The 26,834-nt window shown below is 38.2% G+C and overlaps 2 protein-coding genes across 4 annotated transcripts in view; one reads left to right on the plus strand and one right to left on the minus strand.

Moving 5' to 3' along the window:
* Positions 1–10,681, plus strand: part of LOC126199329 (poly(A) RNA polymerase gld-2 homolog A-like) — a 162,759-nt gene extending 152,078 nt beyond the window's left edge. Inside the window, exon 11 of one of the 2 annotated variants that reach the window (XM_049936174.1) lies at positions 9,478–10,681. In XM_049936174.1, the coding sequence (XP_049792131.1) occupies positions 9,478–9,605 (128 nt within the window). In that variant the 3' untranslated portion in view covers positions 9,606–10,681. The remainder of the gene's footprint in view (positions 1–9,477) is intronic. The other variant, XM_049936173.1, reaches the window with a different exon arrangement.
* Positions 10,682–13,182: 2,501 nt separating this feature from the next.
* LOC126199328 (uncharacterized) overlaps positions 13,183–26,834 on the minus strand; it is a 115,935-nt gene continuing 102,283 nt past the window's right edge. Inside the window, exons 9-10 of one of the 2 annotated variants that reach the window (XM_049936171.1) lie at positions 15,396–15,711; positions 13,183–13,970 (exon numbers count right to left, since the gene is read on the minus strand). In XM_049936171.1, coding sequence (XP_049792128.1) covers positions 13,405–13,970; positions 15,396–15,711 — 882 coding nt within the window. In that variant the 3' untranslated portion in view covers positions 13,183–13,404. The remainder of the gene's footprint in view (positions 13,971–15,395; positions 15,712–26,834) is intronic. The other variant, XM_049936172.1, reaches the window with a different exon arrangement.

Here is a 26,834-nt window from a genome sequence, read left to right on the forward strand (position 1 = left end):
GAAAAATGTATGGCTTAAAGATCAAAATTATGAGACGGGTAGAGACCCTGAACTAAATTGCCCTGTTTGGTGGTGTGGTGGATGACTGATGAACAAAAGCAATTGATTGCAGACAACTTGAGCCATTTGCAATGCCTCGGTTGTATTATACTTAATGAGGTATGGGGTTCTGCTTGAATAAACAAAATATCTCGTCCTCTCCACGGGAATGCTGTGGGACTTCTTAATCAGAACCAAAAGAACATGAGGAACAGTTTGGACCAGTGATCAGTACTAACAAAGTCAACTGATATATTTTCCACAGAAGTCAAATTTAATGTTACTGTTCATGAAACAAACTGTGAATGAATTGCTACAAGTACAGCCGAAGGTGCTGGGTCATTTTACAGAACTACCCATTTTATATAAAAAAGGTTTAGAGGTGCTTACTGGACATAAGAAATATGTGAAGTAGGAGCAACTGGAAGACAAAAACGGAGCAGTGTGGTTTACTGCTGTGACGGAGAGGCAGGGAGGATTTCAGCCTTTCACAATGAAGTGAAACTCAAATTAGTGGGGTATTTTTACCAACTTTCTAGTGATGTAGAATATTTCACATACTAGTATCATAAAGAAAATGTAGAGGAGGAGGAGGTGGTGGTGGTAATACAACAGTTCAGCTTCCATGTTGTGACTTAAATCCACTTCAGTGACGCAATGCAAGTGACTGATAGTATTCAGTATAGCATTGAGACAAGCAAACCTAAGTCTGTAGTGTTCATTATCGAGGGGAACAACACACTACAGTTGATGTTTCCAGATAGTCAATAACAATGGAATTTTATTAGGTCTAATAAACAAAATATAATAAGTTTCTTCGAACAGACTACTCAGTTCAGTCCTAGCAGGCAATCACTGATGTTTCACTGGAATGTTCTTATGTGGACGAAGTCTGTAGTGGTAGGTCATGTTAGGCAGTGATCTCAGGTAAGAGTTGGAGACAGTCCTGTGAGGCAGTGACAAGAAAATGCACTCAGTACTGGTTTGGCTGGGAGGTGCTCCTTGATCAGCTTAGTATGGTAGACTATGGTGGACTGCTAGGTGGGGATGCATGGAGCATAGCGTGTGCTTGGCAGTAGAGCTGTGATTGAGGATCTGCTAAATGTGGTTGGCGTAGAGCATAGTGTACTTGGTGAAGAAACTCTGATTGAGGAAATGCTATGCGCAGTTGGTGTAAAGCCTCGAGTATGAAGTGACTACAGAGTGGTCAGGCGGCAACCTAAATACTTGCCTGGCAAAAGGATACCAGGGGAGGCTTGTGACTCATGGAAGCAAGATAGTGCCATGATGGCAGTGCCGTTTGCTGTATGTTTGTGCCGCGGTGTTGAGGCTGGTGCCACACGGTATCTTACTAACTGCAGGAAGTACAGTTGTAAACAATCTGGCTTGTGTGTGTTGTTGCAGATTGTTTTTATCTGAGCTCCAGAGGAAATGTCAGTATGAGGTTGGAACAGCAGCAGTGTGCAGTACATGATGCTATGGATGGTGGCTGTGTGAATCGAATGTAGCACTATTGGGTTCGTGTTGAGATGCCATTATGATCCTGAGATGCATCTCAAAGTAAACATTGTTTTACACTACTGGCCATTAAAATTGCTACACGACAAAGACGAAGATGATGTGCTAAAGACGCGAAATTTAACCGACAGGAAGAAGATGCTGTGATATGCAAATGATTAGCTTGTCTGAGCATTCACACAAGGTTGGCGCCGGTGGCGACACCTACAACATGCTGACATGAGGAAAGTTTCCAACCGATTTCTCATACACAAACAGCAGTTGACTGGCATTGCCTGGTGAAATGTTGTTGTGATGCCTCGTGTAAGGAGGAGAAATGCGTACCATCACGTTTCCGACTTTGATAAAGGTCGGATTGTAGCCTATCGCGACTGCGGTTTATCGTATCGCGACATTGCTGCTCGCGTTGGTCAAAATCCAATGACTGTTAGCAGAATATGGAATCGGTGGGTTCAGGAGGATAATAAGGAACGCCGTGCTGGATCCCAACGGCCTCGTATCACTAGCAGTCGAGATGACAGGCATCTTATCCGCATGGCTGTAACGGATCGTGCAGCCACGTCTCGATCCCTGAGTCAACAGATGGCGATGTTTGCAAGACGACAACCATCTGCACAAACAGTTCGACGACATTTGTAGCAGCATGGACTATCGGCTCGGAGACCATGGCTGCGGTTACCCTTGAAGCTGCATCACAGACAAGAGCGCCTGCGATGGTGTACTCAACGACAAACCTGGGTGCACGAATGGCAAAACGTCATTTTTTCGCATGAATCCAGGTTCTGTTTACAGCATCATGATGGTTGCATCCGTGTTTGGCGACATCGCGGTGAACGCACATTGGAAGCATGTATTCGTCATCGCCATACTAGCGTGATGCTATGGGGTGCCATTGGTTACACGTCTCGGTCACCTCTTGTTCGCGCGGCACTTTGAACAGTGGACGTTACATTGCAAATGTGTTACGACCCGTGGCTCTTCCCTTCATTCGATTCCTGCGAAACCCTACATTTCAGCAGGAGAATGCACGGCCGAAAATTGCAGGTCCTGTATGGGCCTCTCTGGATACAGAAAATGTTTGACTGCTGCCCTGGCCAGCACATTCTCCAGATCTCTCATCAATTGAAAACGTCTGGTCAATGGTGGCCGAGCAAATGGCTCATCACAATATGCCAGTCACTACTCTTGATGAACTGTAGTATCGTGTTGAAGCTGCATGGGCAGCTATACCTGCACACGCCATCCAAACTCTGTTTGACTCAATGCCCAGGCGTATCAAGGCCGTTATTACGGCCAGAGGTTGTTGTTCTGGGTACTAATTTCTCAGGATCTATGCACCCAAATTGCATGAAAATGTAATCACATATCTAGTATAATATATTTATCATCTGCATTTCGCCTTGGTGCAGCAATTTTAATGGCCAGTAGTGTATGAGCTGTGTAGGGGAAGGCTGGAGATAATAGTGAACCATTGTAACCCAGGCTGGGGTCTTGGAACTAGGAGCTCGTATGCTCCTTCCAGTATGGCAACAGGTTCACATGGAACACTTGGTAACTAGTAATGTACTGGCTGAAGACTGCAATATTGATGTGTTTGGTATTGGCAGCAACACTCATAAGAATCTTTCTTGAGATTTTGAGTTGCCCACACGTGTTCTGATATCAGTTTAGCAATTCATGCTCAGTCACTGAAATACAGATGTTAAAAGGCGGCATTCGTTGTATTCAAAATGTTCCTCAGCCACAATTTTCTTTAAATGTGGGAATAATGGGAAGCTAGAAGCTGTTGGATAAGGTGAATAGGGTGGAATGTTAAATAGTTCACACTTCAAATCCCTCAGTTGCCTCCAAGTTAGAGCAGAATTGTGGACACATGGATAGTAATCACAAATGACAGTACGTTTCTTGCAATCTCTAAGGTTTTCTTAGTGTGATTAGTTGAGGGTGTTCTTTCAGGTGTTGTTCTCATTTGTTGTTTTTATTTCATACATAAAATGGAAACAACTACAATGCAGAAAACCTGGAAAAACACCATTAAATTTTTTTTTTTTTTTCTAATTTGAGCCTCTAGTAACGTATTTCTTCATCCACTTTGTGCTGAAGAATCCCTCTTTGTCTCAAGAAAAAACAACATTGGTCATTCTTCCTGTTGGAGGAAATAGACTCTTATAGAGCAGTTTTCACCTACTGCTGTCTCATAAACAGTAACAAATGGGCATATGTAATCAGATGAATCCTTATGAAAAATCACACAAATTGCTGAGATTTTTGTTTATATCTCTGCTTTCGATCGTTATTCAATAAAAGTTACACACATCTTGAACAAACGTTAATTACATTTATTTTTCATATAAACTCTATTGTACTGATTCTATTTACAACGTACAGTTTCCTATACTTTTAATTGCCAGTTGTCAATACCATATTGGGCACTTATTCATTAATTTCTCCGCCCATTGCTTAATTGTTGTAAATGAAGCAGCAGATCCACATAAACCTTCACCAACTTTAGATGAATTTCCATTGACAATAAACTAACCAAAACAATGAATTCCATGACTGCACAGTATTGTTGTATGTCTGCGTGAAATTTGTACAATCAGTAAGAGGCTACTCCCAGCTCGTAGGCAGATTTTACTGGCAGCCTCTTTTCATTAAAAGGCAACTTCTTATGGAAGAACATTTTCAGAAAGCTGTCACTAAATGTTAATGGCTGTTGTTTAGTTGCCTGCTACTTCCATTTAAAAATTTCTTTGAAAATGTAATTTAACATAGATCTTTTCTTACCACTGCAATTACAAAAACAACTTGAACTTCATTAATAAGCAGGGTGGAGCCTTACCCAACCCTAGAAAATCTGTCATCAGTCCCAAAGTGTGCCCTTTCCTTTCTTTGACCATTGAACAGACTTACTCTGTCAGATACTAGGTGGGCCACAGATAGGCAAATGTGATGCTTAATGTGAGAACAGAAACAACTCAGTGGTCTGATTATATAATGATCGTGCCAGACTACCGATACAAAAGTCCTAGGATTTTTGTCACCTGTTACTTCTTTTACCTCTCTCTGGCAAGGATTTTTAATGTGAAAAATGCAGAGTTGCAACATAGTTCATAGCCCATGTCAAACTGCAGTTAAGCTAGTAACTGACTTACAAGGAGTAATCTCAAGTGGTGTGATCCACTTTTTGAAACAATCGATACAGTGATATAGGTTAAGGTCCAAGGAGTCACGCCCTGCAGCCATTCATCCTGATGGACCCTCATTTGTGAGTAGTCGGCGAAAAAAAAATTTTGGAATTTTGTGTGATGCTGTATAGTTTTAAAAATGGTGACAATTAAGACGGGTTACATAGCATAATGGTTAAGGTACTGACCTTACCTGCAAAAGGTTTTTTGGTTTGAATCTTGTCAGGTACATTGAGTTTCTTTTCATTTTTTTAATCTTTATCAAAAATACTTTTATCATTATTTATATTCAGTTAGTTGGTTTACATGCAATTTCTTTTATTTGTGTTCTTTTGTCACTTCATTTTAATCAATGTCTGAACTACTTCAGTGGCCCTTTGTTTTCTTTCTGTCATTCTTTTTCCACTTATAGTCTTTGTTGATTTAATTTATCTATCATACTGTTTAAACATTTGAAAATGCCAATCTGTTGGTTACAAGAGATGAAATAACCAATTTATGTGACTGTGCAGTGATATCAAGACTTTTTTTTTATTACAAGCTGTACAAATTTTTGGATGGCAGTTGTCGTACAGACAATTAAAACATAAATTATTGTTGCAATATGGGCAAAATACCTGGATGGTGATTTAAATGAAGCAAGGTTTATAACCAAAATTGAAATTCATGCAAAATGAGAAATAGAAATAATAAATGCAATAACATGGACGAAAATATGAGATGACAAAATGGAAGGAATTAAATTGAAGTTAGAACAAGGATTCCAAATGGGAGCAAATGATGTGTCAGTACCTTAGCTATTACTCTGTGCAACCAGTCTGTAAATTTCTAACATTTTTAAATCTATAGAACATTGCACGAAATTCTAAAACTTTTTCCGTCTATTACTCACAAATGAGGGCCCACCAGTGTGACTGGCTGCAGGGTGTGATTCCGTAGACCTGAACAAACATCACTGTAGAAATGATTTCGAAAAGTCAATCACACAGCTGGGGACCTCTCCTTATTAGTATATATGAAGGCAAGGACATACCACCTCCACACCCAGTAAAGCACTGTGCTATTCAGACCAACATTGGGGTTGACAACAGATTTTCTACAGTTTGAGTAAGACTCCACCTTGCTTATTAACAATATCCAAATTGTTTTTATAATTGTGGAGCTAAAGAAATATTGTAAGCCAAATAAAAAATTTAAATATTTAGAATTTTCTTAATGAGCATTGTATTTTTATTGTTTCGTAACCTGATGATGCATGTAAGCAGTGTAATTGTACTGGATTTTCATTCATTTCTTCCTGATCATGCTTGATGGATCTGCCTTCCATCATAATTTACAGCTTTTGGTGTAGAAGTGTGTATGAACCGATGATGTTGGGTGAGATGAAGATTGATGGCAAGAATAAAGAAGTATCTGCTCTAATTCAGTGTGCCTTGGTGGGCTATTATACAAAACAGATGAAATAGTTCAGAACTTCCAGGCCACCACTCTCCATTACCAACCACAAGGGAGAAATACTAATGTAATTCTTCAGGCTTTCCCGGCAATGCATTGTCATGTTGAACAATCAGCTTACTGCCGGTTATTCACATCTTTCTTGCACAATATTTCAACTGCGTGACTTGCAGTCTTCTGCAGGTGCTGTCTGATACTGATTCCAGTGTGGAACAAGTCCGACATTTATGCCTATGTTATGCCAGGTGCTCTGTCAGCAGTCTGTGCTGCGTCAGACACTCTGTTCGTGGTACATTCTGACCAATAGCGACAACTGTATTGCTTTCTTTTAGCCACAGCAGTTCCAAACACTGTGTGTGTACTTTGTGATTATTTTCCATAGCCAACTTTGCTGTATCATGATCTGAATTATGTCAGTCATGTTACATATTTTATCTTCAAATTGCCATCATTGAAGCCCTCCTGCGATATAGGACATTTTGTTACCACGGCATGCTGTGTCAGGCATTCTGTCAGAGGTCTTTGCCCACCAGTAGCGGCTGCAGTGTTATTTTCAGGCTGCTGGTGTTCAGATTGCCACTTGATACTCAACAGAATGTGCATTGTTTGTTACTTATTCAGGCACATATTGACCTCAGTGTATTTCCTATATGGTGGCCAGTTTTACGAGCAAACGGAAGGGGTTACAATGGGCAGCCCTCTCTCACTGGTGGTGGCCAATCTCTTTATGGAGAGTTTTGAAGAGGAGGCACTTACATTGGCCCCATATCAGCCGAAATGCTTTTCTAGGTACATGGATGACACCTTTGTTTTATGGACCAATGGGGGGAAAAGCTCAAAGTTTTCTTTTGCCACGTAAACTCATGCCACCCTAACATTAGCTTCACAATGGAACTGGAGAAGGATGTACTAACCAATTCTTAGACGTACTAGTTAAGAGGAAGGCAGATGGTACCTTCAGTCACAGTGTGTACTGCAAACCCACTGACACCAACTTGTACCTGCAAGCCAGCAGCTGCCACCATCTGACACAAAAAAATGGTGTAGTCAGAACTCTGATTCACTGGGCGCAAACTCTGTCAGATCCTGACAATTTGGCGATGGAGATAGACCACCTACAATCTTTGTTCTATAAAAATGGATACATCTTTTTGAGATGTTCAGATCAGAAAGAGCCTTGCCCTGTTTCTCTGCCAGAGGTTCCTCGAGAAGTACAAGAAGAAACAAAAAAGGTTGCATATTTGCCTTATGTCAGGCTGATATCTGCCAAAATCAGCAGAATTCTCCTCAAACATAACATAAAAAGTGCATTCCACCCCCCCCCCCCTGCCCCCCAAAGATTAAGGCTCTGCTAAGGAGTGTGAAGGATGACCTGGGTCTGGGGAAACCGAGCATTTACCACATACCATGTGAATGTGGTATGGCATACATCAGGTAGAAAGATCACCAAAGGCTTACCAGAATAAGACAGGCAACCAAGCCAGTGATTGCCAAGCATTGTTTAGAACTTGGTCATTCTATGAACTATAATGATGCTAACTCTCTTAACACAAACATTGAGCTATTAGGACAGCATTATCACAGAATCTATTGAGATTAAGGTCATGGAAAATCTCATTAACTATGACACCAGTTTCCAGCTGAGCTCTGCCTGAAATCCGGCATTCAGTTTTTGAAAAGATCTCAGGGACACAAGTATGAAGATGGAGTTGGAGAAAACTGCCCAGTTCATGTAATAAAGGTGGCACGTGGAATGGTATCACAGACAAAAAACACTATACCTGAGGACATTCTGCCGATTCTCAAGTGGCAGTTTGAACACCAGCGACCTCAAAATAACACTGCAGCTATTCCTGGCGGGCACGGACCTTAGACAGAACACCTGACATGGCACATCAAGGTAACAGAACACCTTAGATCACAGATGGGCATAAATGATGACAGTCGGAAGATAAAATGCCTAGCACGCCTTGGACGTCATTCGAAGATTGACAAATGATGATAATAACAAAGTGCACGTACAGCAGTCGGAACTGCCCTGGCTTAAAGAAGGCACTACAGTCGCTGCTATTGGGTCGGCACATACCACAGACAGAGTGCCTGATGCAGCGAGTGCTACAGACGGAGTGCCTGGCACAACATAGTCATAAGTACAGCCTCGTTGCACACTGGAATCAGTATTAGATAGCACCTGAGGCAGACAGCGAGTCACACAGTTAAAAGGAAGACGTGAATAACTGGCAGGAACCTGATTGTTCAACATGACAAGGGAGGAATACTCATTCCATTGGTTCCCACGGCATGTGGGGATCAAGGTGTATGAAAGAACTGACAAAGGAGGCAGAGAGGCATGTGACGTAGTTACCAGCAAAATGTGCTGTACCTCTAACCAGTCGTTTCAGTCTTTTGAAGAAATGGCATGTCAGTGAGGAAAAAAAAACCACACACACACACACACACAGAGAGAGAGAGAGAGAGAGAGAGAGAGAGAGAGAGAAAGAGAGAGAGACATCTTCTACAGCAACAAAATATCTTAGTACTTAGCGATGCTTACTGTGTATGAGACTCATTGGGCCACATGACTGATAAGTGAACATCTCATGAGGAGGAAGAGGAGGAGGAGGAAGCAGTGCAGGGTGGTGGTGGAGGGTATTTTGAAGTCCTATAGGGAGTTAAAGCTCCTTACTACATTGATTACAGAGTAGTTGACTCAGAGATTTTTTGTTCGTGCTCAGCCATCTGTATTAGTGTTTTATTGCCACATATGAAACAGCTCTTAAAAATACTTTCTATTTCTTGTCCATTTTATGCTAAAGATGCTCAGAAACATTATAATGAACAACCAGCTTATCTATTCAGCTGAAAAAGGAATTGCTTCTAATAATGTTTTAACAAATATTGCTTTAGTTTGTTACTACAGCGAACTGGCAATATCACAATCTTTGACTAAAGTATTTTCTTTTTAAGTGTTATTAATTTTGGGTACATTCATTTTTGATGTAAGACAAAATATATAAATGTATTACATTAGTTTCCTCAATTATTATAGCGAATGGGGCTTGCCTCTCCTGCCCTGTTCAGTTTTACTTTGATGAGTTTATATAGTTGCAACGGTTATTATACCATTTGACTAGAAGCTGAAATACGTGATTAAAAGATTGTGTAGCAAATTCCCTTCAATCTAATTCAGCCTTAGAGAAAAATGTTGTTTAAACTATATAATATGTAATGTAAGATAATGAATGTTTGTAGTTAACCTAAAAATATTTTTGTGCAGAACCGTTTGATCTCACCAACACTGCCCGCTCTGTGTATGATCGAGACGTATTTGAGAAAGTGAAGCAAGTATTCCAGGATTCTTACGAGAAGCTGAAGAAAACCCGTGATATTGTAAGCATTTTTTGAATGGACAGGGGAAGTCGTAGAATAAATGAACTTTTGTTAATGGACTGCTTTTGTTTTTCATGTGTGAAATGGCACAAAGAAATGTTGAACTGGGTTTCAGCATTAATGGTGACTTACACGCTGGTTGTGACATAAAAAGAAATATTCCTAACATGATGTGAAAACAACATTGTGAACAGGTAACTAAAATGGACTGTTCACTCACCTAGTCAGATAAATATTACTTATGACTGTGATGAAGATTGGAGCTTTAAGATGAATATATTATGCCTTTTTCTCTTTTTATTTATGTATGTAATTGTTGATTTTAGTTAACATGCATGTCTTCCCTGCAGACATTGTGTATGTGGGAGTAGGTGGTTTTTCTATTATATTATAATGTTACTTGTATGAGTCTTTTCAGAAGGAAAAAATTTTTAATTTTTAACAAAGTATTAGGTATTCCTTTCTTTTTAAAATGTTTTGTGTGAATGTTTTGCTTTGTTAAATCATGAAAACCAGTAGCACTACAAGAGTTATGAGAACGTAGTGCTATGTCTGGAAAAAAAACAGAAAAAAGAAAAATTGAAAAAATACTTGTTATGGAATTCAATTGTATTAAATGTTCAAATGCCATGTTTCAAACATATTGTAGTTAAGAGAAGAGAAATATAAAACATCGAGAAATCTTTTTGATACTTGTGTTAGTACAACTCTTCTAATCTCTAGTGAATGCAAAGTGTGTGGATGCCTAACAAAGAAAAAATTATTACAAAAAACTTTACTCTTACATACTACTGATCCACCTAATTTTAAAAACTGTGATGTTGATGCTTGTTTTAGACTTTTGTGGAACACTGTAGAAACAGTATTTTGTGTACAATTGAATTAAGGCTTTTGTTTATATTTAATTTTTATATAGGTAATGTTTAACAAGAACTTTCTAAGTGCATGTTGTGGGACAAGTGTATTTCATATGTTTGGAACAGCGAACTGTTAACATAAGCAATAAATACTGTGGATTCAGTTAATAATGTGCAGAACCATTGTAGGAGGAGTCTCTGTATTATTTTATTTTTTTTTACATTCCTTTTGGTTTTTTTTTTTTTCCATTTCTGTATACTCGAGATTTTAATCATTGCTACATATAAAGTGCTGGACACTGATATCTTTTCTCAGAGTCAAAAGCAATGATTGTTCTTTTTATGTGTGTTTAGAATAGTGCTTTAAATCAAAAAGAATATACGAAATAAGTCACGTATCTCAGCAGACTGCAAAAGACTAACTGACATTGTTGTATTTAAATATTTGACGAAGTGTCGAAGATGCCTTTACTTGTTACTAAATACTCATTCACCGTTGGAATATTATTGGTAACTGAGGATTATCAGGCTTGGTTTCTTATTGAATCTTTATTATTATTATTATTGTGGTTGTATACTTTCAGTAATTTTATTGTGAGCTCCTTCATCTTGCCTTCCAACTCTGTGCTTTCACTTCTTTTTGGAAGAGATCTCATAAAAAGAACTGATATTTATATTTTTATGAATTATTGCATGAATGTTGCCCAAGAGAAATGTATTTGTAGCTGAATCTGTATGATCAGTGTACTTAATGATGAATGTCTCAGTTTTGTTGAGTGTTGTAACCAAAGTGCTGCTCTTTTTGTGCAGTTGAGCAATTGTATATGAAAGCAAAAAAAGTGAATGTATGTGATTTAAAAGGCATCTAGTGTAAAATAAGCCTAAACAATCTGCCATTCATGGAATTACTGTGAAGGCCTTTAAAAATGACAAATTATGAAGTGTCTTATGACCCAATTAGTGCCAAAGAGTGTTTCTGGACTGCAATGAAGTGGGTATCATTAAAATAGTATTCTTGTACAGGAAGTCAATATTATGAACTGCACTTTTGTTGCCTTCCATATAACTTCTGTTGTTTCTATATGTTTTGTTACTTATTTTATAACTATAAATTTTAAAGACAATACGAAATGAAGGTGAAGTATATGCCTGTTCTGAATTGTACAAGTAAATTTCTTAAAATACTGCATCAATCCCAGAGCCAATCACTGTCACATTATTTGGTATTTTGTGCATAGTTGAGCATTTTGGTTCAGGATTACACGTTTTGTTTGGTCGAAGTTGGTTTTAGTGCAATCAGTTTCAATTACTAAACATAATTGATGGGTAATGTTGCACTGTCAACAACAGTAACTGAGTTTTGCTGCCTCATTCTAGTCTGCATGACAGGTTGAGCATTTCCCATCATTCTTCTGATGTGTTCAGTGCATTACTTCAGATTGTGTACATTGCTACAAAAGGAAAAAAATATAACGTATTTCATGGTTTTGCTTTAATTTAAGACAAGCCCTTGGCTGTATTAAAGTATTCTTTGAGAGAAAGAGATATATCTATTATTTTTTCGGGAACACGTGCCTGCATTTAAAAATGTGTGAAATAAAATTGCTTGCCTCAGAGACTTGTTTTATTTGAAGGACAAATTCCAGTTTGTTTGAGGTAGACTTGAAATGAATTAATTTGTTTCTGTAGTAATGGACACATGACAGAAGAACTGCAACTTTAAGTCTACTGTGACAATAGGCTTAAGTTTTATACACATAGGAAAAATATTTGAGTGGCTAGTGTTCTCATGTAAAAAATTGTTTTGCAGTGTTAAATATTTCATTAATTTATCTGATTTAGGAATTTTCATCATTTCATAAGAATATGGTGCTTCAAGCAAAGTTATAGTGCTGTGTAAGAAGAAAGCAATTTGACATGGGTCTGTAGAATTTGATATATGTGACACTTATTTGTGCCTTAAGTTTATAGAGTCCATTAAAATAAATAAGGTACAGAACAGGAAAACCGAAGATCTGTGTTCAGTTCAGTATTTGAAAGTCTGAATAAAAAATTCACACACACACACACACACACACACACACACACACACACACACACACACATACATCAGCAAATTATTTAGTTATGTTTTTCTTTGACCCATATCATACGTATGTGTAGATAGGTAATGTTTTGTGTATTGAACCTAAATAGTTCAGTATTATCTATTTGCTGGGGTCTCTTGTCATACCATGCCACCAGCTCATTCACTTGTGTTCATTTCACTGACATGCAGTGTAACAGAATATCACAGAAACTAATTATCATAAGCTACATATTCTTGCCAGTGAGTAAAATACATTTTTAAAATGTAGTTCAATAGGTTTAAATGTACACAAAGTTCCAATATTAAGAATGATAATTCAGATAAAGAGGTTGTCAGGGAAGAACATGTCTTTTGTAAGTTACCGTGCGTAATACAATGAATTTATTAGATGTCATTCCTTTTGCTATGAAGTGTTGAAAATTTAGGCATAGAGAGACTGTTTATACAAAATCTTTGTAATATCTGCTCATTTCTGGTAAACAAACAACTTATGCATGTGGATTCCAGATCACACACTAAATTTGATTATGCTATTCTCTGCATCAGACTATGAACTGTTAAATTTTGATCTAAATGTATGGAGCAGATTTCTTGTCATTTGATTAATATGTGAAAGTATTTTAAAGGAGGAACAGAGACCCAAGTCCACCAAACAGTATTTGATGCAGCATTTATTTTGGAGTGGCTGTACAAAACAATGAAGTTATGTATACAGTACAATACAAAAATAAATTTGTACTTAACGGTAAATATAATTTTATAGCAACTGTCAGACTTCTCAAACTAAAATCTAACACACATTATTTATTTCAAGCTTTTCTTCCTTTCCAGAGTTTGGTGGCACAAATATTGTCCTTTTTTCTGGTGTTTAAAATCCTAGTACTTGAGACTTTCGTTTGACACTAGTGGTTTTCGAAGGTTTTGATTGTTTCACCACATTGGGAGATAAATTAAAATATGCATCTCCACTAGTATCAAGAAAGTCTGTACTATTATTGTAAGGAGGAAGCACAGTTCGAGTTCTTACAGAACTGCTTTGCGAGAAACGGTGATGGGTTGTAATCGGGTCGAAATTTTCTGCCTCATCCTCGACAAACTGTGATGCTGGAAGAACACCTGACAAATATGTCTGATCCGCAGTCTGAAGTCTACTTGCAGAAACACTCTCAACAGCTGTAATTTCACTTTCTCTCTCAACAGTATTCAGTGATGTGGAATTCATCTGTAGCCACTGCTGAACTTTGTCAACAGCAGAAGGCTCTGTGACGGTAGGTGACCATTCCTGCATATCATCTATTCCCCATGCCTCGAGTATTCCTGGAGCTAAGACATCAGTGTAAGACATCAGATCTGCTTTTGATCTTTGCCACGGTTGTTTTTGTAGGGATGAAGTGTGTTGTCTGTGAAGTGACCTCTTCCTGGCACTCTGTAAGCCTGAAATACATTAATGTCATTTAGTCTACAATACACCAGAACTATTTTCGTATTTTTATACAGTAAAAAATGCCCACAGAGCACCATATATTCTACTGAAATATGTTTGGTGATGTCTATGGTTGGTTGTAGTGGATAGTTATATGCAGATCCAATTTTACTAAATACCTTGCTGTATGTTTAGAACACAGACAATTCTAAGAGGGCCTTGTAATTGCTCTAATAGATGATGGTGTAAAGGGTGAAGAGTAAGTCATTTATATGAAACAACTTTACAAACATGGAGTTCATTTAAAACAGTACTAGTGATGTAATTAAGCCAGAACATGAAAAATCTTCCAGCTGTCAGAATGAACCGCAGAAAACCCTCCATTTGAAATATTAATAATTTGGATAAACCAAGTAGAGGACGGTAAAACTGAGAAAGCAGTACCACAAGTTGTTTCACATAAAAATAATGTGGAGAGTAAACCATATTTGGTTTATGTCAAATGTACAGCTTTTCAAACAATGAAAAGTGTAAATATCAACAATATTATGAAAAGGATAGAGTGCTACTTATCAAAGATAACACATTTAGCTTTCGGTTAACCCACATCAGAAAAGAATATGCGTGCGCACACGCACACCTCATGTGCACATGACCGCTATATCTGGACAAAATGCAAAACCATGTTGAATGAACGCAGCTACCTGGAGTGGGGTAGGGTACGAATAAGGGGAGGGAAGAATGCTGTCTGGCACAATGTGTAGGGAGTAGGTGGTTCCAGGACAAGGTTTCCAGGTGCAGCATTGGGTGGTTATGGGGGAGGGGGAAAGACTGTTGGGTGTGTTGGCAGAGAACAGTGCACAATGAGGTTGAGGGGATGTAAAATAGGATGAAGTGACAGGGCAGTGGTGGAAATTGCTCCCCCACAGCCACCCATGTGTGCACAATGAGAGGGGTGGGAGGGAGATGAAATGGGAGGAGGCGATAGGATAGAGGTTGTGGAAAATGGCAGCCTTGTCCTGCTGTCAGTCATCTGGTCCCTCTGGCAAAAGATAGAGCTCATGTGTGCATGGGACATGCATGCTTGTATGAATGGGTGTGTTTTTTTTTTATTTTTTGTGACTGTCTGCAACTCAGTGTGTCATCTTTATTGTGAGTTGAAATCTACAGCTTTTCAAGGTGCATGTGTGCTGTCCCAGTGATTTTGACCTGATTAAAAATTATCTTGCATTTTCTGAACAGCACCACAAAATAAGTAATTTTTTTTGTATTACATGATCTAATTTCCAAAGGAGTTTGATTTAATACAATTCTGAAATAAGCTATTCAAGTTTTTGCTTTGTTTGGTTTAATGGAACAAGTTTATAAGAATTCTTAATGAATTTGATGGGAAAGCTTCTTTAGCTAAACTCCAAATATAAACATTACTATAGTACCTAAGTATACTGGCTGCATGTTGCAGCGTTCTGTGACACGGAGTTGTCGGCCCCTTCCCAGTGTCCAGGTGGCTTCTGAAGATTTGCAGTGGTATTTTGCATCTGACATTTCTGGTTTTTCCACAACTCCAGCATCCCATTTTAAACAAAGTGAGTTAATATCACCACTACCAGTTTGTGTAATGATGTCACTTCTTTTTAGATAAGGATGTGGCAGAAATGAAAGCCCCACGATGCCCTGATTACCACATGCTTCAGTTACACAGAGAGGTGGATGCTGACTGCAACAGATTTCGCCTCCAAGAACCACTACTGCCTGTTGACAGAGGAAACAGTAAATATACAATATGTTGTGAACTACTAACTAAAATATCAGCTGGACTAACATTTACCTGAAACTTGCTGGCAGTTTAGATCCGAGTGCCAGACCAAGACTCAAAACTGGAACCTTTGTGTTTTGCAGGCAAGTGCTCTTATCAACTGAACTATCCAAGCATGACTCATGATCCGCGCATACAGCCAGTATTACTCGCCCACCTTCCAAACTTTACAGAAGTTGTCCTGCACTGATGTAAGGAAAGATATTGTGGAGAACCTACGGGATTGTTTCCAGAATTAATTCTGGATTCTTTGGTGATTTTTGTCTTATAGCCATTATGCTATGATCCAAGGCATATTTCTGTGCCTAGCATTTTGTATGCCAAAGCAAAATACATCATCAAAGGCTATAAAGACCCAGACAGCACTACAAACTTAAACATGTAAACATTAGTAAAGGGTACAGGTACATGTGCCAAATGAAACATGTTTGGGTGTCAGGAGATCAATGCATGATGTCTTCAGTGACTACAGCAGCAGAATATTTTCAAATGATCTTTCACATCAGTGGCACAGAGAAACAGCTGAAATCGTGAAAACTAAACAAAGCTCCAGCCCCTGATGGAATCCCTGTCAAATTTTATAACGAATTTGCAGCTGAGTTAGCTCCTCTTCTAACTATAAACTATCATAGACCCCGCAAGCAAAAAAAACCGTGCCCAATTTTGGGAAAAAGGCACAGCCACACCTATCTACAAGACGGGTAGTAGAAGTGACGCATTGCCAGTATCCTTGACATTGATTTGTTGTAGAATACTATAACATATTCCGAGTTCAAACATGAGGTATCTTGAACAGAATGATCTCCTCAATGACAACCAGCATGGATTTTGAACTCATCGATCATGTGAATCCAAATTCTCACTTTTCTCACGACATACCGAAAGCTTTGGATCAGGGCAACCAGATAGATGCAGTATTTCATGATTTCCGAAAAGTATTTGACTTGGTACCGAACCTACGCTTATTATCAAAAGTAAAATCACACGGCGGTATCAAATGAAATTTGCGACTCGGTTGCAGATTTTTTTGGTATGGATGATGATGATGACGACGACGGGTGGTTTGTGGTGCACTCAACTGCGCGACCATCAACGCCCGTACAAAATCTCAATTTTTTCACAGTCCAATTGAGCCACTGTCATGAATGATGAAGATTATGACGAAATGATGAGGACAACACAAACACCCAGTCCCCGGGCAGATAAAATCTGCAACCCGGCCGGGAACCGAACCTAGGTAGCAATGCTGGCCACTAGACCACAAGCTCCGGGTATTTGGTATGGAGGACGCAGCATGTTATCTTGGATTGTCATATGTAGAAGTGTGTTGGCACCCTTGCTGTTCCCTGTATATTAATGACCTTGCAGACAATATTAGTAGTAAAGTCAGGCTTTTTGCAGATGACGTGATTTTCTGTAGTGAAGTACTAACTGAAACAAGCTGCATAAATATTCAGTCATATCTTGATAAGATTTCAACATGGCACAGAGATCGGCAACTTGCTGTAACAGTTTAGATATGTAAAATTTTGCACTTCACAAAATGAAAAAAACATACAAATACCTGGGCTTAACACTTTATAGGTATATGAAATGGAGTAAGCACATAGGTTCAGTCATGGGGAAGTACGATTAGTCTACAAAGGAGATTTTTTACAAATCACTTGTGCGATCAGTTCTATAATATTGCTCAAGTCTGTGGGACGCATACCAGATAGGACTAACAGAGGATTTTTCAATGTATACAGAGAAAAGTGGCAAGATTGGCAAGAGATATGTTTAATGCTTGGGAGAGTGTGACAGAGATACTGAAGGAACTGAACTGGAAGACTATTTAAGATAGATGTAAATTATGTCGAGTAAGTCCATTAACAATGTTTCAAGAACTGGCTCTAAATGATTACTCCAGGAATATACAACAACCTGCTACATATTGCTCACATAGGGATTGTGAGGATGAGGTTCATATAATTACTGCACGCACAGAGGCATTCAAAAAATCATTCTTCCTGCCTTCCATACGTGAATGGAACAGGAAGAAATGCTAATAGCTGGTAAAATTGGACATACTCTCTGCCATGCACCTCAAGGTGGTTTGCAGAGTATAGCTGTAGATGTAGAAATTGCATTCTCCCCCTCCCCGGAAGTTGTGGGATCACCTTTAAGCTCTGTATCTTCGTGGTTCTAATATGTCTCAATCTCTGTGCTTTCTGTACTTCGACCGTGTGTGTGTGTAGGAAGAAAAAGACCATGAGCTCAAAGGCTAGTGAACACAGTTTTCTGTTATGTGTGTGTATGCACCAAGTGTCAAGTCTCCTACAGGTGAATGGTTGCCTTCCCTAACACGAACTAAAGTAGCGGTATCTTGTGTGTGGCACATTCTTTACTCTGAAGAAACTTCTCTCTTTAATGTCATAATTTAAAGATGTTCCTAATTTTCACAATATAAGAGAGATTATAATATAATATTTTATTAGACACTCTACTGAGGTGTATACGTCAACCTAAAGACAGAATCAAGCCTGGAACTATATCTGACTGCCATCTTTTGTAATTATTCTGTCAATGGAAAAGTTATGGAGCTCTACAACCATGGATAAAATATTGCCTTTTGTGAACTATTTGCACGTGTTTTATTTAATTCACCCAAATATAAATACAATGATGTATACTTTTGTAAGGAAATAGAAAATACTATAGACTCATTTTAAAGAATCATAATTACATAAATAACTGAAGCAGTTGAGAAAGCTAGACCAGATCACAATGTAACAGGTCAATACTTGCACCTTTAAGCAAATTTTTTACACACACACACACACACACACACAACTGTTTCAATAGCTGAAATTTTTTGTATACATCACTGGGCAAAACACATTACATTTTTCTATGTGGGTACTGCACTACATACAATAATTTTTAAATTTTGAACCTCTTCTCTCTCTCTCTCTCTCTCTCTCTCTCTCTCTCTCTCTCTCTCTCTCTCTCTCTCTCTCACACACACACACACACACACACACACACACACACACACACACAATGGAAAGACAATGTCATTTGGCAGTAAATATAATGTAGACAGTCACAAATATGCATCTACATCCACACTCTGTAAACCACAGTGAAGTGCTTGGCAGAGAATAGTTCCCCTCTGCACCGATACATTACTTCCTGTGGGAGTAATATGTAGGGGGTTGTAGCATAATCCTATATTCATCATTTAAAGCAGGTTCTTGAAACTTAGGCTTCTCGGGAGAGTTTGCACTTATTTTTAAATGTCTAGCAATTTTGTTTCTTCATCATCTCTGTCACACTCTCCCATGGGTCAAACAAACCTGTGACCAGTCACTGCCCTTCTCTGTACATACCGGTATTCAATATTCCCTGTTGGTCTGACTTGGTAGAGATCCCATACACTTGAGAAATATTCTAGGATGGATCACACAAATTATTCGCAAGCAATCTCCTTTGAGGACTGGTTCATTGGTAGAATATCAGGGAAATGCAAAGTCTGCCACTTATTTATCTATGACTGAGCTAATATGACCATTCACTTTCATGTCGTGTTCATTCAGTTCCATGTCACTACAAAGAGTCACATCCAGGTATCTGTACGAGTTGACAGTTCCAATTGTTTTTTGTTTTGTGTAAAACACAATTTCTGAACATTTAATGCAAGTTGTCAATATCTGCAACACTTTAAAAGTATTATCAAGATTCAACTTAATATTTGTGCTTCTTTTTTTGGACAGTTCTTCATTATAGGTAACTGCAACATCAGCAAACAGTCTAAGGTTACTATTAATATTGCATGTAAAGTCATTAACAAACAACGTGAATGGCAGGAATTCCAACACATTTTTCCCTGACGTACATCTGAAGTTACTTCTACATCTGTTGATGACTTCCGTCCAAGATAACATGCTGTGTCCTCCCAACAAAGAAATCCTCAAGCCATTCACAAATTTCACTTGATGCCCCATACAATTGTACTTTTGATAGAAAGCAAAGGTCTGACTGAAACAATGCTTTTTGGAAATAGAGAAATATGACTTCTAGCCAACTGCCTTGATGTGTTGCATCCAGGATGCTTTGTATGAAATGTGAGCTGGGTTTCACATGACTGGCGTTTCACAAATCCATGTTGATTGACATGGAGAAGGACATTCTATTGAAGGTACCTCATCATGTTTGAAGTCAGAAAATGTTCTGAGATTCTAAAAAAAATGCATGTTCAAGGATATTTGACAGTAGTTTTGTGACTCACTTGTGATGCCCTTCTTGAAGGCAGAAGACAAGTACGACGTTTGCTTTCTTCCAACTAGATTAGAATAGTTTATCGTTCCATAGATCCGTGCTGAATAGATCCTCATGGATGTGGAACTTGTCAATATATATATATTTTTTAAGCTGAAATAACAATACTAATAGTATGAGTATATACAATACATCATTTGTTTCTATTAAAAAATTCGTCAATGGAGTAGAAGGAGTTGACCAATAGTAAGTCTTTCAGGCTTCTTTTAAACTGATCTTCATTTGTAACTAAATTTTTTATGTTTGCTGGCAAATTATTGAAGATGTGTTTTCCTGAGTAGCGGACCCCTTTTTGAACTAAAGTAAGTGCTTTTAAGTCCTTGTGCAGATCATTTTTGTTCCTGGTATTGTTTGTATGTACTGAGCTGTTTGTTGGAAAAAGAGATATATTATTTAGGACAAATTTCATTAAGGAGTAAATATACTGAGAGGCAGTAGTTATTATACCCAGTTCTTTGAAGAGGTTTCTACAGGACGGCCGTGAATTTACTCCAAAAATAATACATATTACACGCTTTTGGACTCTGAAAACTTTTGTTTGACTTGAAGAGTTACCCCAAAATATTATACCATATGACATTATGGAATGAAAGTAGGCAAAGTATGCAAGCTTTTTCATTTTTATGTCATCTATGTCTGCTAACACTCGAATTGCAAATACAGATTTGTTAAGGCGTTTCTGCAGTTCTGTGGTGTGCTCCTCCCAACTGAATTTATTATCAAGTTGTAATCCCAGGAATTTAAGACTGTCAACCTCTTCTATCTACTCTTCTTCATACTTTATGCATATGCTGGGTGGAAACCTCTTACAGGTTCTGAACTGCATATAGTGAGTCTTTTCGAAGTTTAATGTCAGTGAGTTGGCTTTAAACAATTTATTAATATCCATGAAAATATCATTAGCAGATCTTTCTAGAAGTACACTTGACATACTATTTATTGCAATACTTGTGTCATCTGCAAACAAAACGAACTCTGCTTCTGGCAGTGTAACTGATGAGAGATCATTAATGTACACAAGAAAAAGCAATAGCCTTAAAATGAATCCTTGTGGGACACCACATGTAATTTCTTCCCATTCTGATGATGACTTAATTCACTAGTCCCTTGCACTGACACCCTTTGTTTCCTGTTAGCGAGGTATGACTTGAACCATTTTGCAGTGCTGCCCGTGACACCATAAAATTCTAATTTATTTAAAAGGATGTTGTGGTTCACACCATCAAATGCCTTTGACAAATCACAGAAAATACCTGCTGCTTGTAATTTGTTATTTAATGAATTAAGTACATTTTCACTGTAGGTGTAAATAGCCTAGCCCTATAAGGCACAAGTTTTTATTCGAGGTATCTATGGTAGATTATGATTAAAAACAGGGCTAACTCATCCACAAATTCAGTTTAGGATCTGAGAGAGATTCCATCAATTTTACTGATTGTAGCTGTTTCCACACCACTGACACTATTATCAGTCACTTATCTTTGCAGTGGTGCGAGAATTATATTGGGGCTGTACCACTGGATTTTCATTTGTACAGCAACTTTTGAAATTGGAGTTCAGAGTTTGTGTTTTTGCTTTCTACCATCGATTTCCATCCCTGTCTCACCCACGAATGTTTGGACGCTAACAGCCCTTACTTATAGCCAGTTTTTCTAGGGCTTTGTTTAGAGATCTTTCAACAATATTCTGTTACAGTTGTCACTGAAGTCTCCAACCTTCTTGACAGACAAACACATGTCACTCAGCATCTCCCTATCTACAGCACCATGCTTTGTTTGACATTTATTACACAGTAGTTTGTTTACGTAGAGGTTTCTTTTACAGTGACTATTCATGGAAGGACCCTCCCATCATGAATTGTTCTACTAACAATAAGTATGTATCTATCAAGGGCATGGCCAACTGTTCTTCTAAACCTGAGCTACAGTTCCTCTACAGGGTGTCCAGCAAAGGAATCCCTGATTTGAAAATTAAATATCTCAAAAACTAATATTGATAGATGAGTGCAACAAATGGTGGTACATTTATTGTGAAAGCTAGAATTCTCTGTAATTGCAATTGTGCCACAGCTCAGAGTGATCAGGTCCACCACTGAAATGTGAAAGGAGATTAGCATATTGAAGGGAGGGGTTGAAATCATGTATTCCACTGAAGGATGTGTTTTTCTTTACTAGAATACCACAGGTTAGAGAACAGTCCTATGGCAATAAGACACAGTTTTCAAACACAATTTAATGTCCTAAAGGGACATAATGCAAAAACTGTTCACAAGCTCTTTGCCAAGTTCCAACCAACAGGTAGTGTTGCTGATGATCTAGTGGGGAATGTTGGCCCCCAGGCAAACTGTGCTTACTCCTGAAAATGTTGCCACAGTTCCTGGAATTATTCAGCAAAATCCAAGGAAATTTTCCCTGAAAACCTCACTGCTGTTAATTTCAGGTTTTCTGTATCTAGTATTTTATGGGCTCTAATGCTTTTTAGGATGAGCCTGAATCGGCGATCTGTGTGGCATCTGAATCCATTTCCATTGGGACACTATAGGATGTGAGGGAAAATTTCACTGTCTGTTTACAACTCCGTACTGCAAGCAGTGAACATTTCGAAGCGATTGTGATGTGACTGCAAAGACTGCTTGCAGAGGATGAGTTTAAATATGCAAGTAGATATTCTACAGCTTTCATGATAAACATACCTTTTGTTGCACTCATCTATTGATCTTCGTTTTTGACATATTTAATTTTGAAATCAGGAACTCCTTTGCTGGACACCTTCTACAAATTCATCTCCAGAACTAAGGTCCTCTGCAGGGGCAACTCAAAAGCAACTCTCTGCCAACATGAGTTGGTAACGGGTTGACAGCAAATCACTTCCTATGTAGTTAAATAGGACTTCGCAGACTGCCAAGTGACTCAATAGTACATCACTTGTAATACGTTGCCACTGACTGCACCTGCATTGCCAAGAGATCTGAGTTTTGTCGTGCACTTAAACACAGCTCTGTGTTGGATTAATTCGAAGAGAAATGAGTGGTTATGTTAAGTAGCTTCATACAGGGATTTGAAAAACATCCCATTTTATACAGCTACAAGGTTCTGCAAGAGAGATTTGACAGAGAAAGTGGGGTATGAAGTGGGAAAAGAATTTCACATTACATTTGTTGTGAACTGTACACGTACTGTTTAAATAAAATTACAGGTATGTCAATAGAAACAGCTGTACAAAAAATTGTAAATCTACCGTAGTATTCTTCTGCGTGACTAGCAGCCTCTTTCATTCTGAAAAACTGCATTGTCACATGAAATTAACAGTGAAAAGCCACAAATCTCTGATGTGAAAAATGAAATGATCTCCAATATGTGTAAATAAAATGGTGTTCACATGCAAATGATTTAATGAGCAAAATCCATCATCACCACATTTCCATGTCCGTAAATCAAGATATTTTGATTTTCGAAATAAAAGGAAGTGTTATGGTGGAAGAAATCGACTGCACCAATTGCTATAACATTGTTTAATTATTCTGTAAAAAGCTACAAATTTCAAATCTGTTTGCTGCTACATATGGTCTGCTGCTTATATTTTTTTGGATGTACATATTACTCCAGAATTTTCTTCATTTTCTTATTTGTGTGTAATAATAACAGAGAATATTTTCCTCTGAGCTTGAATCTGTGCTCGACATGCCATGTGTAACCGAAAGATGCTCAGGTGCAACAAACAATACTACTCCTCCTCGACACCCACACACGGCAAGTGCAGTTTCTCATTTCTGAGTTGCTGTGTGTGTGTGTGTGTGGAAATGCATTGCCAGCTAGTCAGCAACTAGTTGCCAAAGTAGATCACCTGCCCATAGCACTCCTTGACAGTCACCCCATGTTTGAATGGTATAAATGTTTCGAATTCCTTACTGCGATATGATACTACTGCCTCTATATCTGATCTGCTTAACACACAAATGCTTCGGCTTGTTTTAGTTGCCCTATGTACTTTGGTAATCACTATTACAACTGTCTGATAGTCACTGATACCAGTTTCTATGTGAACATCCTCAAAGATGTCAGGTCTATTTTTTGCTATTAGATCCAATATAGTCCATCATGAGTGAGTTTCTGAACAATCTGTGCTATGTGGTTCTCAGAGAATGGTTTTAGTAATGTCTCCCAGAACACCTTGTCACACTCACCACTTACACAGCTTTAATTTTCTCGGTGATTAAAGTCTCCTCCAATTATGAAAGTGTAATTGGGGAACTTACGTACAACTGAACTTAGGTTTCCTCTAAAATTTTTGGTTTTATCTGGAGTTGAGTCTCGTGGTCAACAGAAGAATCCAAGTATAAGTTTAAGCCAACATTGATACTGAGTCTTACCCAACAACCAATCTCACATGCAATTTCAATTTTTATGTCAATAGATTTGAATTTCTTGTCTACTGTGAGAAATACGCTACCTCCCTTTAACATTGCTCCATCCTTTCGATGCACGCTTAAATTTTCCCTGAAAACCTCACTGCTGTTAATTTCAGGTTTTCTGTATCTAGTATTTTATGGGCTCTAATGCTTTTTAGGGCGGCTTCAAACTCTGGCATTTTAATGTGAATGCTTTGGCAGTTAATCACTAGGATTCTAATACTCTTGTCCACTGGGATCATTTCTTTGGATCTTATAATTCTGTTTCCTGGGTCTCTTACAGTTATCATTATATGGACTGGACAGAGTATGTCATAATTTAAAAAACCATACAACCTTGTTTGCACTGCAGACACAGAGTCACAGATACCTGAGTAGCAGTTCTGATGTGTAGTGCACACCTGATCCATTTAGGAGGACCCCAAACGCTATGGTCAAGTCACAGAATGATCGAAACCTCTGATTCAGTTTTTCCATTTAACTCAAACCAGAGGGCCATGATCAGTTCCGGGGATGGTGCTACAAATTGTGAGCTTCATTAAAACTCTGTGAGGAAGGCTGGTCTTCTTGACCTTCTCTGCCAGTTATTGGAACGATCCAAATACAACCTTAGAGCCCAGACAACAGGCATAATTTGTTACAACGTGTGCCACAATCTGCATTTGGTAGCACCCTGTTCCCTCAATGGCTGCCAGAATAGCTTCTTCATCAAGTTGAATGAGGCCCCAGGCATAGACTCTCAGAGCACCTGGTGTTCATTATGGAGTAAAATTATTTGCTGTAAGTTTGAGCTGCTGACATATAATAGATTCCTACCCTTTTGTGTTTGATTCCTCTTGACACAAGGCACAACAGGTGAAGTGACTCTCACTGCTGGCAGTTTTTGTTTCAGTCAAAGACAGCATCTCAAACTGGCTGGTTGGGGGAAGGGTACAAAATCCAGAGTTCTCTCTGGTCTTTGTCTCCCCTGTACAGGGCACCTAGCCATATCACAGACACATCACTCACAGACAAATCGATGAGTAGGGATACAGCCTGTACTTCCTGTAGAAGGGGGGACACAACCCACAGGAGCAGATGGAACTTACAGAACATTTGGTACCTCTGGTACACAACTCTCTCTCTCTCTCTCTCTCTCTCTCTCTCTCTCTCTCTCTCTCTCAACACACCAATCTGTGGCAGCTTTCAAGCATTTGACAATAGTCAGGATGATTTCCAGCTGCTTATGATCATCAACTGACTTCTCCCCTGTTTGAGAACACCTTTCACAGTGGGGTTTGCTTTGTGGCTGGTGCAGTGGTTGACAGAACAGTAAACAAATAACTTTAAAATAAGCTTTCTGATTGTCTTTTAATTTCGGGTTCTGTTAACCTAAAAATATTACTATCTCCTTAAGAAATGAAGCAATAAATATGCAAAATGAGATTTCTATAAATGTAACAGAGAAAGCTAGGATAAAAGTTACTAATTTCCTGAAACTTGTTTGAGGTTGTAGGTGCTAACAAATGACAAAAACAGCAATAATTTATGATAAATGCACACAATATACATTCATGTTGAAAGGGAAAACTAAATGTAACATGATGTGCTACAGTAACAAATTTAAAAAAGCTGAATTACTACACAAATTGTTATGAATGACACTTGTAACTTCTGAAAATCTTCAAAAAATACATATTTATTCATGTTAATATACACGAAATACATTTTTATGGCACAAATGGTATGAAAATACACAATATATCACAGCACATGCATGAATTTTGATACGGTCAACTTGGAAAACATATTTAAATTCTACGCCAAGTTTTTGGACGTACGTTTTCGAGGTGATTTTATCTGACACTCCTAACTTTCCTTGGACACAACGGTAATATTGGCCATCTGATTATATATGTTAATAAGTAAATAAACATGCAAACTGTGTGGATTTTGTACTTAGCTGATTTTGTATCACCTTTTACACTAGGGTGCCAAAGATGAACACTGCAGTGTTAGTATATCTCACAAAAATGACGTAAAATGTGTACCACAGCAATGCATGTCTTCTGCATGGGGTGGCTAACTATAAAATGGCATGCGGGGATAGGTGAGAAGAAAAGAAAATAAATTTTTATGTCAATGAAGTACTTAATGTTTCCAAAGAGAAGAAAAAGTAAAACTTGGAGAAATGTATCATAAAAACAACCAGATGAATAATTTATAGAAAAGTGGCTCAAAAAACTATTTTATGCCTATGGTACTGTACAGCACAAGATAAAATACTGTGATTTCTTCTGCCTGATATTTACCAATATATTATTATAAAGAAAAATGGAAATGAACTTTTGT

The sequence above is a fragment of the Schistocerca nitens genome, chromosome 8 (assembly GCF_023898315.1).
Source record: "Schistocerca nitens isolate TAMUIC-IGC-003100 chromosome 8, iqSchNite1.1, whole genome shotgun sequence".
Classification (NCBI taxonomy): domain Eukaryota; kingdom Metazoa; phylum Arthropoda; class Insecta; order Orthoptera; family Acrididae; genus Schistocerca; species Schistocerca nitens.